Source organism: Gymnogyps californianus, chromosome 5 (assembly GCF_018139145.2).
Source record: "Gymnogyps californianus isolate 813 chromosome 5, ASM1813914v2, whole genome shotgun sequence".
Taxonomy (NCBI): domain Eukaryota; kingdom Metazoa; phylum Chordata; class Aves; order Accipitriformes; family Cathartidae; genus Gymnogyps; species Gymnogyps californianus.
In genome coordinates, this window is record NC_059475.1 from 17,564,771 (window position 1) to 17,585,504 (window position 20,734).

A 20,734-nucleotide genomic window follows, 5' to 3' on the forward strand; every position below is an offset into this window, starting at 1 on the left:
CACCTCAAGATTGACATCATCCATCATACCACAAAACACATGGCAAATGTTACTTAGGAAAGCAGAGAGATATCTTGCTTGGCATTAAAACTACTGTGATAATTTCCTTTTTTTGGGTGCAAGATGAGACACACCCACCCTCCCTCCCTCTCACTCTCAAGTGTCTTACCTGCAAAAGAGGGACAATCAGAAGCAGAACCAGCCAAATCCTCATCTGGTTCAAATCAGACCTCCACTGATTTAATTTGATAGGCAATCCTGAAAGTCTTATTTAAAAGAGCACTGCATCAGGCTCTCCTCTTTTCTCTCCACGCCACTGTGAGCCAGCTCTCTTCTCTAGCCACCTTCCTTCACATTAGCTCTTGGCCCCTCTCTTCTTCTCCTCTGACTTTCCTACACTTTCCAAGCACCTTTTTCTCCCCTTTACCTTTACGTTTTCTGCATCTGTCCTGTGGTTCCTCCTATCTGTTGTATTAGTCAAGTTACTTATCCTCATTTTCACAGCCCTTCATAGCCTACTGTGACTCTAGCTAACAAATCTCATGGGCATCTTCACTCTGAGTGCCATTGCTCAATAATCATGCAAACATGTTTCCACATTTCCTTCCTTGCCACCTTTGTACCAAACAATACTGTAACACAACTTTTTTCTATTTCTCCTTACTCTTTGGCTGCATGGCATCTCTTCACAATGGGACACAATTCAGAGAGTATACCCCTCATATTTTGAGGAGCACAAACGCTAAATAGGAACATAGCAAAATCAGGCTTTCAATGTAGTTATTAGTTTTGCAACTCTGCTTTCTGTGTTAAACTAATGATAGGGATGCCCTAAAATGAAGCAAAAACTTGTTCATTCAAACTTTTGTGAGACCAGGGGGTTTTTTTGGAAGAAAAAGGACTTACCAAACCACATAAGCACTTCCTAGTAAGCACTCTGCAGATACACTGGTAGTACAAGACCATAAACTATTTCTAGCTTGGAATGATTATTTCATAAAATTATCCATTTATATAAGCTAACATACATAGTAATATATTTACATGAAAGCATTCATTTAATACAAGGCAAGTAAGTTAATGCAAAGTGCAGACAAGAACTGGAGAGAAAAGCAGTAAATTTTGATTTTGAAAATACCAGAATCAAGAAGGTATTTTAAGGTGATGAGAAGTCAAAATCATGATTAATGAGGAGACTTTCAATAGACATCAGCAGTGATTCCTCACTGAAAATCTTCTGAGAAAGAAGGGAAATGCAAAATGTGAGAGAGTGCACTGAAAATCAGTAGTACTTTTCTAACAGCTACTTTTACACCTTGTATATGCCTTTATATCCATGAGTTCTGCACGGGCCAAGAGCAGAGAGGAGAGTAGGCTGAGTGTGTGCAGGAACACTGAAACAAAATTGGTCTCATTCGTATTCTAGTGCATCACAGAGTTTTTATCAGCACTGAATGTATTAACGTACAATGCCACCCTCAAATGAAGAGTGGATAGTTGACTCGACAGCTTACTTTATTCAGGTCTTTAATTTCAAGTCTTTATTATTACAACGCTGCTCACTTTGGGGACTGAAAAACAATTAGGAATTTTGAAACGATGCTGAAAAGCATGGGAATAGGCATGGCCTTGCTGAGTCCATTGAACAGCTTTCTGTACAGGTTTAACATTGTTTTCCTCCGTGGCTCGTATGGGAAGAGAAAGAAAGCCAAGTGTATTCCACCTGTGGATGGTGCAGTTTCAGCTAAGCCAAGCTCTGAGGCTATATTTGCTATTTGCTCTTCTCCCTCATATGCCTTTTTTATTAATATTATTTTCCTCTCCTTCCAGTTTATGAAAGCATACTCGCACCAGATTAATCTCCTGAGACCTTAACAAGAGCCTGAATAACGCCATAGGTATTCGTGCAAACAGGTAATTACGAGGATCTAGGCTTTTCCACATTCAAAAGTGCAAGTGCATGGGATATTCCCCCTTCCTTTTCCCCTACATATTTTTATTACTCAAGTTTTGCAAGGCTTTTAGAATACAGAAGAAAGAACAAGCATTAGAAGAAAATCAAAGTTGCCTTTTCTCCCAGCACTTCTGAGTTTGTATTGATTTTCCTGGAGATTTGCTGACAAACAATTCATGTATCCTGAATTCCACTTAAGAATCCTATTAAATAACCTATAGTGAGCAACGACCAGGTTATCATAAGAGTTAATGTCACATCATTAATGCTGTTTTAAATATGAACTGACAGCCTGGTCAGAATGAAAGGAAAAACAAGCTGATAAATTGCTTAAAATTCAGGCAAAACCAGACAAATTGCAAACAAGTTTCGGTAACGGAGTAGGTGACTACAGGAGGAGAGACTCCACCCTGGAGTGCTGTAATGGGAAGCTGTTAAAAATCAATGTTTGTTTGCTGGCTTACGCAAAAAGGCAGAGCCAGGCACAGCCAGCTCCTCGTGGGCAGAAAGTACCTGATGACAGCTTGCATGACACGATGACTCCATTGTGCATTTCAGAGGTCAGGGACCCGGCGATGACTTTTTTCAAGCCAGGCCTGGTGTCTGTTGGCAAGCAGCTCTGTGGAGCTGTGACTGCTGCTCGTCCCATGGGCAATTTATCCCTGTAGCAACGCCAGTGTGAGACCTATGAAAAGTTACATCTCTCAAGAATAGCAGGGCTTAACACGCAAGGCAAACGTGCTTCTTGCAAGTAACAATTTCAGCCTCTAGCACTTCTTAGTAACATTCAATTTTTTTAAACATACTAAATAAATTCCTAAAGATGCAGACAGACAGCTAACGACAAAACACTTAGGCAAATCCTACCGATTACCCATCTGTCTCAGAGTTGCCTTATACCTATAAAAGTCTGGTCTTTAATTTAATCAGAAATCATTTCACTTAATCTCAGACAAACCAGAAACAAATGGTTGTTTTTTCTGTTTGCAGGCCAAGACCTAAAGCACCAATGACGAAATGCCACAATAAAGAACGTTTTCACAGGATTTCCAGTCTGAATTGGAAGCATGAAAAAACAAACAAACAAAAAATCAGCTCAAACTCTTTTCCCACAAGACTTTCATGACCCAGTTTGAAAATTCATGAGATTTGGATGAGTCTGAGAGACTCCATATGAGGCAATCTTTACTCAAATCTCTGAATGTTTATCCACTGCTAATTTTATTGAGAAGACTAAGATGACATTGCTCTCTAGAACAGACTATCAAATTGATATTGTTTGTCCTGTAACCAGATGGCCTCTGCCTAGGTTTAAGTGCAAGTCTAAATATACCTAAGTGTACTTTCCTCTCTATTTTCTAAGTTTAAATATTGTTCTCTTTTGAACAGTATTTACATTTGTTATCTGGGTGTAAACACACATAAACCAGATAAAATAGAGCAACAACAAACAAATTATTTATATTTGTATAATTAGGTGACTAAATTGAATTTGTGCTGTTTTTTTCATGTAGTTCCTTTTTTCTTCATCAATATGGAATGTCCTGAAATGTTTTATCCTACACACCAGCCTGTATTGACACCTCTAGTTGCTGCTTCCCAAGGACACATTAATACCAAGCTTTTAGGACAATTATTTGGTTGCAGTCAGGCCTAAGATAAAGGCCAAATAAAATCCTAAATGATTTTTCATATAAGAATGTTTTCCTGAACCTGGGCTGAAGCGAATGCTGTTATGATGTATATTACTGAACAGCAACTGCAGGGTGCTTAAACAATATGTGCAGCTTAAGATTCACATTCAGATAAAATTAAAGTGCTAATGGGCTAAAGACAGTTTTTTATAGTACAAAAAGCTGTCCCAAATCTTGTTTTTATTCTAATACTTGAAATTATTAAAGCAAAGCACTGTAAAAGTTCACCTTCAATTACAATAATGGGCATTTCTTAAACAATTATAGATGCATCACAAATTAAACTATGTTGAAACTGTATCTGGACAGTCCTTTACCATATTGACTTCTTACAAAATAAGTATATCTAATAAGGCTAAAAAAACCCTATCTAGTTTTCAAAAGACAGTTTTTTATTTTTTTGAATTTCATAAACATGAACTTCTAGATACAAAAATGGAATCTCACTTCCTTTCATGTTAAACACTACACCACAAAATTATTTATTAGTAGCAGTAGCACGATCCTCACAGTTTTAACAGAATAATAGTTTTATTTTCTTCCCCTGTGTATATAAATATATATATATATATTTGCTTGGTTATTGATGGAGTGCTTCTACTGAACTACAGGTTTAGTTCACTTTTTTTCAGGTAAGGAGAATATTAAAGCAGTTACTTTGAAGGAAAAAAGAAGTGGAATACAAAATGGAGGAAACACTGTATCCTGTCAATAAGGTCAGGCCCTTTTAAGTTTGTTGATTCTTGCAAAGATTTTATGTACAGACCAATGTGTAAGCTTCAAGGTGCTTTTCCACTTAAAGCAGATATACATCTAACTTGAAGGCTGAAAAGACAGAAGTCAAAGTGTCCTGTTCAGTCAGTGGCAATTCAGAGAATTTAAGTGAGATAGCTAAAATAACTGGTATGAATCCACTGGAATAAAAAATCTGCCCTATTATATGTTACTCATATATGTTACTCACTTACTAAGACAGCTTTAAATAAAAACATGTGGATTATATAGTAACATACAATTGTTTAGTTTTTGTAATGTACTCTCACCTAAGTAGGTAATTGGCAACGAGGACTGAACATGAGACTTTTGACCTGAAAGCACAGTTTTTTTCTGAATTCAACAAGAACGTACTCTCTCTTTTCTCAAGACTTCAAACAATTTACAAAGGTAATGAATTTTTTATTAAAAAAACGTGCTTAGAGAAGACTGAATAGTTCTTGGAAGCGCAGGAAAGGTATCCAGCATGGTGGTATCTATCTTTAAACAGGAAAAATGACAAAATAGATGCTGGCATTGCCAGTGCTCAAATCAGTGTTCAGGAAGTATCAAATGTGTAATCACCTGTTAGTGAAAAAGAACCAAGTGAATGTCAAGAAGAGCATTTATGCTTTGTTTTTCTCACATATCCTTAAGTTAAGTGTTCAGCTATGCATTCACACCAGTTCTTGAAGAGAACGTAAAAGGCAGAGAGGTCATAATACAAGAGGATGTGCTCTAAAATTATTTCTCATCTTCATCCATTTGTGGAGAGCTGTTCTTTCACAAGGGTTAGCACAGATCTGTGACGAGGTAAAATCTTGGCCTGCCGAAGTCAATAAAAGTTTTGCTATTGACGTCAGTGGTTGGAATTCCTTCTATTATCTTTAGACACCTGGAGAGCTGCCTGAACATCTGCTGAGGTTGTCTCTAAAAAATCAAAGTGCAGTTTCTTAGAAATACTTAGATCTGCTGGTGAGGATAATTTCATCCCATTAAAAAACACTTACAAATTAAGGGTTCATTAGAAGTTGCTGTGCCTGACTTGTTTGGTAGGTTTATTATGGAGATCTCACATTTGAGAAAACATAATCAAATACTTTCTTGCTTCACATAACCACCTTTTTCCAGACCCCTGTCAAAATTAAGGAACTTGTCCAAGGTTACACAGGAAGCCTGTGGCAAAGCCAAAAATTCTGAGACTCATGAAATTATTTGAACACCTTCCTTTTTTTTGAAATACCAATCAAGAACGAGAACATGAGGGAAAAAAAGAGGGAGGTATATACTGGTGAACTAACATTTTTCTAGCCCAACATTTCCTACAAGCACAATGAATTAAAGTGCAAAGAAAACATTGTACATGCATGTGTGAACAAACATTAAACAGGTAATTTTCCAATTTATGATCAGATATATATCAATATACATCCATAACATATTCAGGCATCTCTGCTTATAAAGGCACAAAGAACAAGCAGTGGTCTGCACAGGAAGAAAGCCCTGGTTTATGGTTAGAGCCAAGGCGCAAAAGCCAAGTGCACCACTGCATCTGCTCTCAAACCTGCCTGTACAACAGATTTTCCCAGTCCCCAGCTCTCCCACCTTTTTCTGTGCCTATGAATGGCAACATTTGTGTGACCATTTATAGCACAGTGATAAAACAAGAATGCAAAATCTGTATTAAAACAGAAAAGAGAGTTTAGATAGATTTCTCTATAGCTGCTAATTTTCTCTCATATTAACACCTCTATTCATATTTCATTTCCATCGCTCACTTTTTGTATTTAATGTAGTTTTCTTAACTAAGATTTGCAATTATACAGATTTCCCTTTAAATTTGCTGGTCCATGCAAGAAATCAACGCATTTTCTAAAAATGGCAGTTTTTATAAAAATAGGTCATTGGCAGGAACACAGCCTCACTACGCTTGCTGATGTTAAAAATAAATGAATGGTATAGTCTAAGTCCATTAGTCCAAAGCAGAACTGACTGATATATAGGTGACACTAAACACTGTTCGGCCACATGCTCTTGCTATATTGATGTTCATGCAGACAGACTTAACAGTGCCTGCCTGTCTCAAGGGTATGTGTCCTGAAGAATGTTTTCATTCTTTTAATATTTCACTTTATCTGCAATCACTTCAAGCAACTTGTATTCAGCTGAGCTAATACAAGACGAGTAATTCAACAGAACATTTTCAGAAATATAGCAAGAAACATCCAGCCTCGCTACAAGACTGTTCAATGCTTCAGCAGGACACAAAGCCCCTCCACCTCCCTCCACACCCCTAAAATCTCCTTTTCCCCAGACTGTGCAATGCATTTGCTTAAGGGAGCATAAGGCATCACAACAGCAACAAAACATACAATAGTGTTTAAACTCTGACATTAAGCTCAACCAAGTATGTTCAGGGACTCAAGAAAGATCTTGGCTGAGGGGAAAAACAAAAAAAATGCTGGGAAGACTGAGGAACATAAAATTAAAAACTTTTGTAAATGACCATGTTGGAATCAGACATGTATGGGGCTCCAAACTATGTGATTTATTTCCTCTTAAAGAAAAAAAAAAAAAAAAAAAGAATTGTTTCTGGCATTTAAAGCATTAGGGCAAACTCAATGTTTTCTTTCAACTACTTCTTCATGGGAAATTACAAATCAATTGTCTTGAGGAACTGGGACTTGAACCGATACAATGACCCAAAATAGACATGATGAGACTGGTCATAAAAAGTCATGAGCTTTGACCCACCTTAAAGATAGAAAAACAGGTCCCAAACTATCTTTTAGCTATGCATTTAGCACTGGCTGAGGAAAAGCAGGATTAAAGCTGGTGGGTTGCATACAGGTGACTTCCCTGCTCTCTCCATTAAAACATGGCTCCCAGTATGAAGAGCAAGATGTTAATACTCGTTCCATACAATGTTGTACACGTACATTGAATTTCTAACTTCGACTTGTTTGGACTGCTTTGTTGCCTAAATATCAACAGTCATTCAAATTTTCCATGGAGTTTGCACACACAAAAACTTGATGCGCTTATATGAGAAAGAGTCTCTCCAGGAGTCAGAAACAAAAGACATTCTAATTTAACTAAAAAGATCTTGCAGTTGCAATTCCATGTTGCTATGAATATATGAACACTTCCACTGAGTGCGCTGGGCAATACCTCATGTGAGGTAAAGCACCCTTGTAAGATTTTGAAAGGATGAGGCCTACGGTTTTTTTCCCTCTTGTAAACCAGAAACAGCTCTCCGAAAGATTGTTTTAGGAAAAACCAGATTAAACAGAGGACTAACACATTAATTTTGCAGAACTTGATGTCAACCAAAAGACTGTGGACTGTGCTGAGGTACAAATATTCAGCCTGATAATATTTATATAGTGAAGTTAATATTTACAAATATAGCGATAAAATACAAAATACACAAAGCCCATGCAAGGAGACCCTCCAGAGAAAGAGGCAGCGTGAGACAGCATATTTCTACTTGAGGCACTTTGTCACCTACTTTTAAATTTAAGATTCCTCCTATATACCTTCTACCCCAAGTACTGAGGTCTTGTAATGTCCAAAGCACTTCAAGACAAAATTTACAGCTGCTTGGGAAACGCTGGTGCGAGTAAAAACTTCACAGCGGAAGTGTTAATACAGCGAAGGGAAATACCCCTGGCAATTTTAAATTCAGATCAAACCTTTGTTACAAGCTCATTTTCAAAGTGCAGTATGTCACTAGCAATTTTCTATTACAATGCCATCCTGTTAAATTTAAAGTGGTTTACCAGATTTACAGAAATCTCATGTACTAAAAAAATACAAATAAGAACCCACTATTCTTGCAATGAGTAATAATCCTGTTTTTTCAGCTTTGCCTTCAGCATATCACTGTCACTGGTAGGAAGGTAGAATTCAAGCAAGAGAAAGCAAGATTTTACTTTTGTCTTGCTTAATTTGCCAAGCAATTCCATTTCTTGTGAATTTAGTAACATACTACAGCCTTTAGTGAACAGTAATCATTGGAAGTATTAGGAAACAGAAGCTAAGGATTAACCTTGCATTAAAACTACTGTTGACCTTATAAGAGTGATTATTTATTAGTCTGTGAAAATCATGACATAACCTCACAGCTCATATAACTATTCAGGTGTATTATAAAAATAAATAAATACCATCCTTCTCCCACCACCAACAGTACTACACTTGAAATCACTTGCACTTAAATCACTTGAAGTTTTAATACTGATGTTTAGCAGGTCAACACAAATACAGCATTCAGATGATTGTTAAGATTAAAAAGTAAGTTAATCAGTAAATTTAATAATTGCTGCATGATTAAAAAACTGCCCACAAAAAAGACTCAAGCCTGCTTTGTATTTAAGATGTGTAAGCAATTTTGCTTAGAATATATAGAGTTAAAAAGCAACTACTTGGTCCTACTCAGTTGTTTGTGCAGCACCAAATTTAAATCCAAGAGAGATTATGAGAAAATTTGCTGCAGGCTGTCAGACCTCATTAAGTTAATGGAACTGGTAAACTGGCACATTTCCAGCACATTGTAGAAAGAAAAGCGCTTTCAGCTCAAGAGTGAAGGAGATGTAGTTTCGGTTTGGCAGCTAAAGGAGATTATTAGCTATAAATAATGGCTGCACTGAGATGACTTATATGGGATTGCTTGACCAAAATGAAGGCGAAGAGACAAAAAACATTAACATTTTGAAATGAATGATACAGTCTCTTTGTTGGATGGAATCTAGAACAGCTTTGTAGACACTTTCCTTTTAAAGCCTTACTATTTACAAAATCATCTAAAAGTCTTTGTAACAAGTTAGCTACCACTAAACTCATTAACAGAGAGAAGATTCTTCTGTTTGTTGGGTCTTTGAATCTCTTTAAAAGATATGAAACCAATGGTTCAGTGTGAGGTGGTGATGTGCTGTGATGTACTCACTAATATAAAAGTATTACATTGTTTTGGTCTGAAATACTGTGGAGTGTTTTCAGAGCCAGGACAGCAGAAGGGTATCAGTAACCAGGCAGGGCAGGGAGCAGAAATCATAGAATCATAGAATGGTTTGGGTTGGAAGGGACCTTACAGATCATCTAGTTCCAACCCCCCTGCCATGGGCAGGGACACCTTCCACTAGACCAGGTCGCTCAAAGCCCCATCCAACCTGGCCTTGAACACTTCCAGGGTTGGGGCATCCACAGCCTCCCTGGGCAACCTGTTCCAGTGCCTCACCCACCCTCACAGTAAAGAATTTCTTCCTTACCTCTAATCTAAATCTACCCTCTTTCACTTTGAAGCCATTAACCCTTGTCCTATCACTACATGCCCTTGTAAAAAGTCCCTCTCCAGCTTTCTTGTAGGCCCCCTTTAGGTACTGGAAGGCTGCTATAAGGTCTCCCTGGAGCCTTCTCTTCTCCAGGCTGAACACCCCCCCAGCTCTCTCAGCCTGTCTTCATAGGAGAGGTGCTCCAGCCCTCTGATCATCTTCATGGCCCTCCTCTGGACTCGCTCCAACAGGTCCATGTCCTTCTGATGTTGGGGGCCCCAGAGCTGGATGCAATACTCCAGGTGGGGTCTCACGAGAGCAGAGCAGAGGGGGAGAATCACCTCCCTCGACCTGCTGGTCACACTTCTTTTGATGCAGCCCAGGATATAGTTGGCTTTCTGGGCTGCAAACACACATTGTCGGGTCATGTTGAGCTTCTCATCAACCAACACCCCCAAGTCCTTCTCCTCAGGGCTGCTCTCAATCCACTCATTGCCCAGCCTGTATTTGTGCTTGGGATTGCCCCGAGCCATGTGCAGGACCTTGCACTTGGCCTTGTTGAACTTCTTGAGGTTCACACAGGCCAATCTCTCAAGCCTGTCAAGGTCCCTCTGGATGGCATCCCTTCCCTCCAGCGTGTCAACCACACCGCACAGCTTGCTGTCATCAGCAAACTTGCTGAGGGTGCACTCAATTGCACTGTCCATGCCGCTGACAAAGATGTTAAATAGTAGACTCAGGAGACACTAGTTTCCTGAGCGACCAGAGAAGACAAAATGCGACAGAAAAGAACGTGACAGAGAGAAATTTCTCTTTGGACAATGAGATGTGCATGGTAAGACATTTTTCTTACCTCAAATTTCTAAATGGTAAACAGGCTTTGAACTAAAGAAGACCAGATTATCCTCTGAATTTACACCAATAAACCCAAAACTATATGCAAAACTTAACAGCAGAACATGTGTCTGGATTACAAACACTTCAAAATACTAGGGCTTACTTAGATACTGAGATCTTCAAAGTTCAAGTTGAGATTTCAAACATCCCTATGGCCAGGAACTGGTTCTACTTATTTATTTATAGTTAGGTGTATCTCTGCTTTAAAGTCGACTGGGTATTCTTCCATTCTTCAGTGGTCAAGTTTTTTGAAACAGGTGTTGATTCACAGCACTAAAAAAAAGCGCAAGCCCTATTTCTTCTGCATCAAATGAGAACAGGAATTCTACTGTTTACTTAATTCATTCTTTCTTTGTCCTCTTATTGTTTCTCAGGAACACATTTTAAAGGAAAATTAGGCCAGTTTCTAGATGTATTTTGGCCTCAGCTTCTCTGTCAAACAGTTGGTACAGGGGTGCATATGCGCCTATGAGAGATATAGGTAAGATTACCCGTCACCTTGCAAACTGGATTAACATCACATAGATCCCTTGTCAGCATTGCACAGGAGTGACTTTTACTTCTGAGCAACTCAGACCAAATTGAAGCCAACTACCTTCACTCACGATACGACCAATTTCCCCAGGCACCCAGTCACAGCGGGTATAGGAGGCACTTCAATATCTATACACGTCTGCTTTTACTTTAGATTTACTGGTGAGTAAGTGGTGAATTCTGCCAAAAAAAGTAAACATCAGGTTCCCTCCTTATGAATGAAAGCTTTATTATGCTCTAAAAATTCCTGCACAGAAAAGGCTGCCACCAACAACCAGCTGAGCTAAATGTGAAAAAAAAAAACCCACCCAAAAAACCTATTAATGCGGTAACACACACCACTTTCACCAGGGATCTGGGGGAGGAATATATCAGACCGCAGGAACACCAGTCATGTTCTGATGCTGTGGTGCCAATTTGAAGAGTCAGGCATACTAAAGAAACCTTAATTCACTGCATGCCTTACACGCAGGGTGGAAATTCTGCATCTAACACTATTACTTACTGCCTCCCCACCCGCCCAAAAAACCCAACCTGAAACCACTTTTTATTTTTAATACTGTTCAAAAATAGCTTACCTCCTGTAGACAATAAAATGCAGAGTGTGAATGTTTCTGGAGGAATACTCACTAGGAAAATTTAGTGCTTAGCTACTCTGAAACATGATACCAATTTACTTACATTAAGAACAGCATTCCTGCATCAAGTCCTCTCTACCCTTTAGGAAAGGATACATGAAGATCATAGCTAAATAGTTTACCCAAGTGTTCAGTTTGAATAGAAACCAAAATTGATTGTTTCTTTTCTAAGTGCCCTGCATGACAGAAGCCAGAGAGAAGGCATATGGAATTAACAGCTACCATCATGAAGACTAAAGATCACACATCCAAAAAAAGCTACTCTAGCTTTGAAGCAGTTTTAACCTTTTCCCCCTCCACACACACAAAGAAATGAAGAAAGTCTGACCACAGTTTCAATTTAATGTTAAATGTCAATTTAATATTTAAACAACTAAGTAATAAAACCCCAAGCAAATATAATCAGGCATTTTCTCCTACTCATCTCATCAAATAATGCAAGAAAACAATTTTTTCCCTTACAACTTTTCAAGTGCATAAGTAGACTTAATTCTCTCCCATTACAAGATTATAGTCTTCAGGTACTACAGATTTGTAACAAAATCTCTCATTAATATATCCAACTAATGCAAACAGGATCCTGGTCAGCACATATACCCCAAGAGACCTGAAGCACTAAGTACCTTCTGATATTCTTCTCTAAACATCTAAAGTAAATGAAGTAAAACATATATAACAAGGTTCTCCAAACCCAGCAGCATTTGAGATTCTGAAGTCTAGTCAACTTCATCTTTTAGCTGAAGTTTTTTGAACACTTATGGATTACGCATTAAATTTAGGCAAATCTTCTAACCAGCTGAACGTTATAAACCTTGACAGGAATGAGGACCATTCACATTTCTCATGATAAAGTTACATCACTGTTTTATATGGATACTATAAGCCAGAAAAAGTAAACAGATGCCTGAAGGCAGGAGTCTCCTAATGAAGGTAAAGAGTAAGAATGGTTATTGAGTAACCTGGAAGGAGAGAGGGAAGGAGATGATGCAGTCCCATCCGCAGGTGGGCCGGGAGTCCAATGCCCAGCCACAAGGAACAAAAGGCAGGGAAACAGCGTGAGAAAGGAAGGAGCAGAGAAAGACAACTGAGAGCTGCTTGAGTTGAGGGAAAACAATTCAGGAAGATATTCAAGCACATGAACAGACTTACTTGATAGAGACTCGGTTATATAGTTCATTTCTTTGAGGAAACAAGTTTAACGCAGCCTGAATAAAGTGTCCCGTTTTGAGTGCAAGATATTCCAGAAAAAACAATATTCAAAGAACTGTAATATTGCTGCTTTGATATGTGCTGTTTTTTCTGTAGCTGAAAGTGTCAGTATACTGAATTTCACTGACTTTGTAGATCAGACTATAACCTTGCATACAGCAATGTTACACACTGCATTGTATCAACTGCATTCCTACTTGGACATATTAACGGGGCATTCTTTGACCACTTGTCTACTGTAATTACACTGATTTCCACAGACATTTCTCCCACTTCCAGCTGTTAATCATGAACTTTTCTGTCCTTAATGTATTCCAAACAAAACAGAAGCCAAAATTAATTGTTTGCTATTCAACATGTCTTTTGGGTGCATATCAAGACTGATATCCCAAAGATATAGTCATTAAAGTCCACATGCTTGTTCATTATGACAATGACAAATAAACAAACAAGATTCTTATGGTAAACTTACTAAAAAAAAAAAAGTCTTCTTCAGTCACAAATTGCTAATCAACATACAGATAAGCAATAGGAAAACAATAAGATACTACAGCAATCACACAACCTGGTGACTCAGAAATATCCTTCTGGCTATGCAAATTATGGGTGAGTGGTACCTGAACGTCAGCTTCCATGAAACATCTCAGTGGTTCAAGGCTGATACAATTTATCAATGTAAATAAGCTGAAATAGTTTGTTCAGCTCTTCCTCAAACACAGAAATGTACTAAAAATCTTACACCTGCTAAAAATTTCCCAGAAGAAAAGAAACCATCGATTTTGCACATCCTGAATTTTAATCTGAAGTTTTTCCAGTCACTTCCATACACCCATTTCTTGGTGAATTTAATTTAATTTTCTGCCTCCATATACCCAAAGATAGTTACTCATAAACAGTACAGAGTGAAAAAATATTTTATAAATAATATATACATATATATAGCCTAAGTGTGAAAAATTCAAACTATTTACAAAAAGGAATACATCTAAAAAAATAAGTTATAGCCAAACACATGTGTTTTCAAAGTGCTGCATGTACTGCCTTGCAGAAGTCTGGAGATGCGGAGGGGAGTTTTTATAAAAACTATAAATGAGGAACTTCCTTCCAGGAATGAATTATTAGGAGTATGTACTTAAAGATACTTGAAATGAAACTGAGAATAGAAAAGCATACCAAACACATCTTATTATAGCCACTTCTTTTAAAAAAATAAATATATCTGGCACTGACTGTAAACTAATGCCTGCATATACAGATCTAGGACACAGAGAATGTACAGATATCCTACCCTCCACATACAGTCAGCTATGTTTGAAGCAATGTATCACTTACACTCACGGTAAGAGAGGACAGAACAAATAGGCCTACATTCCTTCACAGAATTTAATTTTCACCATTGAAATTAATTTTTTAGAACTATTCAGGATTAAAAAGAGGTCAATAAACCAATTACTTTGGGCAACGGTGCAAAATAAGTACTAGTAAAGTAATTAATGCCCTTTTCATTGTTTCCACATCATGGAGTGTCAATAAATCAGGCTTTTGTCACTATCCAGTATTTTCTTTACAACAAATTTCTTCATTCCAATCCATCTTTTTTATGGCTCCCTGTTAATACTTTAAAATACCAGACTAATTAGATTTGCATTTCAACTGTTAAGTCACAAGCTCCATTTTCATCTCTGTTCAGACTCTCTATTTTCTGATATTCCTAATGAGGCAATACTTTTATTTAAAGGGTGTGATCCTTTAAAGAATTTCTAGTGACTTATTAGTTATGTGAATAGGATCTTTCAGGAGTTCCCACGTATATCGCTTAAGCACAGCGCAGCGGCACACACATTAGCGACGAACGCTAGCACACCATTAAATCCAAGACCTCCTATAACCTGGAGTTCATCTTTTTACAGGATCAGCCTGTTTGTAACTGCAGCACTTTAATTACTCCGTTCCCTCATATGATATTTTGATTAATTTCATGCATTTGAAATGTGTTCGCTTGACCACGGCACTAGTTAAACATCTTATTTACCTCCAGGAAAGGTGAAGAGAAAAAGCAGGACTGGGCAGTGTCATCACCCTAGGAAGACTGCTGGGCAGAAAAGAGTGTTTTCCCCATATTTCAACTGCCTTCTGTACCTTGCAAGGGAACCATCAATAAATACACAACTCAGTAAGGAGGCTGGTGTCACAGACAGCAATCCACCCCGGTATTCTATAGAGTCACCCACATAAAAAAGGCTCCTTTTCTATCAAACACAACTTATCTCTTTCCTGTCAGAAACAGGAAAATGGGAAAAGACAGTAATTTCTCTTCTGCAACATGAACTGATGTGAATATTTACCTGAAAGGGACAGAAGTAAATACCTTGAGCATCTGCCTTTGAAAAGGAAATTGCAACAGTAGGAGGAGCCCTTTTGCTGAAAAAAAAGCATAAAACAAAAACATTTTAAGGAATTTTTCTTCCTGGGGAAAAAAAAAAAAAACAAAATCAAAAAAATGCTAGACTCTCCCACCTAGCTGCTACTACTGAGATTTACGGAGAGAAAACCAAGGTCACACCAACAGCAAGGCTTGGACCTTGTCATAGATATGGAAGAACGAGAAACCTCGCTCCAAGCAGGCAAGCCAACCAAACTGCAGAACAGCTGGGCTTCCTCCAGTCTTTGAAGAAAACTCAAGGATCTCTGCAATCCAGGCCTTTCGTACAGTAAAATACTCTGTGTGGCAGCATCGTGAGTTAAATCAACTGTCAGTATCACTGTACCCCAAATGCTTCTCATGCCTCGGAAACATGTTTGGAATTAGCCCTCCATCACCAGATGCTGAGATCCTACATGTTGACATAAATGCTGTGATGAGTTAATATACAGGCAGCACTGAGATCTGAGCACATACGTCAAGCATTTCTGAAGCCAACAAGAATTATGCCTGTATCTTAAACGTGACTTTGGCCCATGTGCATTTCTGGTCCTTCTCCCGTTTCTGAGTAGCTTGCGGTGAAGAGAAGGAAGGGATAAGAGCCAAGCATGCCAAATGCAGTCTGCATCACCACCTCTGCTTCACTCAGTGGTGAATGAAGTCATTAGCTTGAAAATCTGGATCTGGAAGAGGATTTGAAACCACTTACAGCCTCCAGAATTCCACCTGGGAGATAATTTGCCAAGGTGCTAAGTGGAGACAGAGCCAAAGTTCCTGGTTCAGCCAACCCAGCTGCATGGCAAGAGCCTTCTGCCAAGAACGTGGAGGTACAGAATTGCAAAGTCAGATATAAGACTGCACAATTCCCACAATCATACACTCAATTTAAATCCCTGCACTGATGTTTGTAAAAGGCCTTGAAGATGAAAAGTACTATGCACAATAAGGCCTAAATAAAATTATTAAAACCAACACTTCATGAAAAGAGATTAATTATGCTATTACTGTTTGCACATGTGAGTTTTCCATAAAAATAGAAATCTGGGCCCCAGTTCAACCAAGCATTTTAACATATGTCTAACTTACAAGTGCACGGGTAGTCCCATTTAAGTTAATGAGATCACTCCTGCTTAAAAGTTAGGCATGTGCTTCACTACTTGGGGCCTTGGGATTAGAGACACAGGCACAAAGAGACAGGTACCTAACACCTCTTTAAGCATCTTGATCTCAAATAGTGACATGTTTTCTTACCTCAGAGGAATGTAACTACCTAGATACCAAAGTTTCTGTCCATAAACATCACCTACACACCTAAAAGTCTGCCACATGGAATGTGCCAGTATGTTCTGATATTGTCCCACAGGTGGGCATCTACAGATTCTCAAGTAGACCTCTCCAAAGGTGTCTAGTATTAAGGACATCACTACTGGATGAAACCTTGCCCAGACCTTGGGCTTTGAAAGGGTAGTATCGGCTCCTACCACTTGCCGAGTATTTAAAGCACTCACTTAGGAAGAGTGAAACCATATTTCCCTCTTCCTTTTCCCAACTTTGCTCAGTACAAACAAAACTGAATGGAGATGACTCCAGTTCTACAACTGGCCATAAGGCTTTTAATCATTGTATTGAGTTTAAAGGGAGCAGAACTACCTTTGAGGGATAGGGTTAAATACCATTAAAATTCAGGAGAAAAATGAAAACAATGGTGAAAAACTATTGTTAATTTCTTTAAATAAAATATGTTAGCATATCCAATTCTGAGTGAATACTGCCCTTTAAGGAAACTGAAGGAAACACAAAATTCTTTAGACAATATCTGTCAGTAGTTCCCATTGCAAATACTGTTCTTACAGTTCCTTTATTGTATATACTTTTTACTGACTTGAAAGCACAGTTAATACTATCTGCACTTACCTCGCTTGTTTAGATTAAGGACAAAATCTAACAGCAACGAGAACTTTATGGCCTATCCTATAGTTCATGTTGCTGAAGATATTTATTGCTTTTATTCTCTTCATTCTTTAAAGGGTTGCTTGGGCTCCTCTTGAACTGTTTTCTTTAAAAGTTAAATTCAAGGTGGAAAACAAATCACAAAGCAAAAAGAGCTCAAGACTTTTCATTTTTTTTACTCTGAACAATGCACAATAACTGCCCTTTCCTGTAGCCACAATCATTGCAGAGAGACCAGGAGGAGGTTTTCATTGATTTATATGCAATTGCCATCCTGAGAAAGAGACCCTACAACTGAATTTTCCTTCCTAGAATGGCTTATGGATTATGTACTGGCACATGGATTCATTAAAAGAGAATCAAAGGAAATTTCTCAGAAAAATAAACCACTCTCTTCCTTGTTTTAATGATGCATATATTATTTCATGACACACAAAATCTGTCAGACACTTAGTGCTTCTAGTGAAGTATATACTCTACTCCCAGAGATCAAATACTTTCTGTATTTTCAGATCAATATAGCAGCAATTTTTTCAATGTCCAAATAACCTGCAAATTAAACCTACACAGATGTTGACATTTGGCAGCCAGAGCTCTCTTTACTGCTTGAGGAATATCTGTTTTGCTTTGCAAGCGTCCTTCAAGTGACACAACTAAAAGCCCCCAAAAGCCTTCAAGAAATAATAATGGGAGAAAGAAGGCAATTCTGGCAGACAGAGAATATCATTTTAGGTAAAGAAACTTTGCACCTGGTACCCTCTTTGTTAAAAAAAGTAATTTATCTGGAAATAAACCCCACTTTGAAAGAAAAATCTGGATAAAGTGAATACTAGAGAGAAAGTAAATCACTTATCTTTTTGGAATAAGAACAATAGGGCTTTTTAATTACAGATATTTTATATAGAAGTAATTCAAACGCTATGTAATGAAAACAAGAGTGAAGTACAGAAACTAGCAGGAAACTTGTGAATGCTGCATTTAACAGCCACGTAAAATACCTTTATTACTTGACGTCCTCTTGGACATAATGTGTAAAAGCCATTGATAAGTTTTTCTTCCTACATTTAATAATATCCACTTACTATTTTACTCTGATTCAACATTCTCTTACACACACACACGTAGATACACTCCTTGTAGCCAGCTCTGTGAGAACTCTCCATCTGGTCTGCAAACTGTAGAATTTCCTTTCCCATCTATCTCAGAAATATAGTCTCATGACCCACAGGTCACCATCTGCTCAGTTACACTGGCACAATGCCTAGTATGCTTGAGGTAATGCCACCATCCTTTCCTCCAATTGTAAACTCCCAACAAGGCAGACATCTACCAGAGTGTTTGCACACAATGAGGCAGCTCCCAGTGAGATTATAGTTAAGACACCACAGAAATTCCCTTCATCTACAGTAGCCTAGGATGTGGGAATGACCAAAGACACATGCAGTCTCTCTTGATCAAAGGTCATTCTAAGGAACAAAGCAGTCAGTGCTGATGTGTCCAAGATAGCATAATATAACACACACACATAATTGTGTCCAGCATGTGTGGTTCCCCCCCAGTTCCTCTCTTAATGATCTTTGCTTCACTCAGTATTCATTTGTGTACAATCTCCTATTCTCAGGATGCCCTAGAGCAGAACAAATTATACTAAACATAAGTGAAATCAAACAAAGTTTTCATTGAGTACCATTCATAACATTTACAAACAAGTCTCTTGTGTTAAGTTTCTCAGAAATAATTGGCAGGTTCAGTTTTACACAACTAGATTTTTTTTTTTTTAGGTGTACCTATGCAATACAGTAACAAAAAATCTCACGTGACTTATTCATTAAGAATAAAGGTAGTGGAAAATTGAGACAATTTTTATATCATAAAAACCAGTAAATTGGAATAAATATAAAATTTCACCGAAGTAGACAATGTGTATGCGAAGATATTTTTCTTTTTTGCGTTATTAGACATAAAAAACCCCCCAAAACTATGAATGAATGTTCACCAGTTTCTGCAGTAGACATTATAGTTAAAAGTCTTCTTTTAAAGTGCTCCAGTATTCTAAGTCCAGAGCAACTCCAGTGGCTTAAGTGGAATTACTGCATGTTGATATACTTACTCACTAAAAGCCCTCACAAAAATTAGAAGTCAGTGTTCTGAACTTGAGATAAACACTATTTTTCTGCTTTTGTATCAGCTTCAGCTTTTAGCTTCGATAAACGCCTTTTTGCTTTTCCATACATACTGGGCTTGTGCTACAGAGGTGTGTCTGTTAATGGACAGAGAAGTGCATTTGCAATTTACCTCTCTATTGTACTTCCCTTTTCTGTCCCACTACTCAGAAAAGTTCCATGCAATTTTTGCTATGCACTTATCTGTGGCTCACTAGCTAGCAAGTGTTTTGAAACACCAACAAGTCAAAAGCCCACTGGCAGAAGAAAACTGAAATAGGCCTTTTTCTAAAACACCGTGCAACTTGTAGCATGTGCTTCTCCCTAGGCCGTCATTTCAGCTTCATTACTTGACTACGTAACACTTTGTTCAGGTAACACTACACTGGCAGAGTAATTTCAGCAACATTATGGTTATTAATCTTCAAGAATGCCAGAGCTAAAAATAAAATCCAAAAAGTGTGAGAACCTAGGCAGGGTTACGACAGCATTTCTCAAGGGATCAAAATGTCATTATGTTTACTCCTTAGAGGGAATTTTCTTCTCAGCCTTTAAATCTTGCAAGAGGAGAGGTCAGACATCTAGCCGGCTGTGCATTCATGTGCACATATGCCAAGATAGGTGTTTTCATCTGTATTGCTAAGCACATCGATAGGGATGATGCAAAGCTTCAAGGACTGTAGCCTGAATTCAACCCACACAACTAAGGTGTGTTTGGGTGAAAAGTAATACACACCGAGGAGATTGCCAGCAACTCTCTCCCCTTTTAACTGTAGGAAAATGATCTTGTCATCAAAACAGCACGGAAACTCAGGTCCTTCTTGGAGCATTCCTTAACAGCACTAAATTGTAGCATCGGTGATTTAACCCAACACTCGTCTATGTTTTTCATGGGAAAACACCTTTTTCTTTCCAACTGGGATTTAGCCATAGCAAGCCACTTAAGCTGCACTGTCAGACGAGGCTCCTGGGATTCATGGCATGTTGGTTTCCAGGAGGTAGATTCCAGCTTGTGGGGATAGGGGACAAAGCTGCCTACAATGACCTGTTTCTAAGCGAGCTGAGTACCTAAATAGATTGACTACTTTTGGTAATCCAACTAAATATGCACTTACTTTGGTGTCTTAATACCTTTGAAATGGTCTAAATTCAGAAGAAGCAGAAGCATACATTATTAGAGAGAGAGGGAGAGCTGGAGTTGGTGGTGGTAAGGATGTGTGTGTCATTTCTACATACATGTGCATGAGA

General features: G+C 38.2%; 1 protein-coding gene across 2 annotated transcripts in view; it reads right to left on the bottom strand.

Moving 5' to 3' along the window:
• KCNQ1 (potassium voltage-gated channel subfamily Q member 1) overlaps positions 1-20,734 on the bottom strand; it is a 368,161-nt gene that overhangs the window by 129,819 nt on the left and 217,608 nt on the right. Inside the window, exon 13 of one of the 2 annotated variants that reach the window (XM_050897772.1) lies at positions 5,267-5,331. The exons of the other annotated variant lie outside the window; for it this stretch is intronic. Within the exon in view, the coding sequence (XP_050753729.1) occupies positions 5,289-5,331 (43 nt within the window). The 3' untranslated portion in view covers positions 5,267-5,288. Of the gene's footprint in view, positions 1-5,266; positions 5,332-20,734 lie in introns of those variants that run through there. 2 annotated transcript variants of the gene reach the window in all.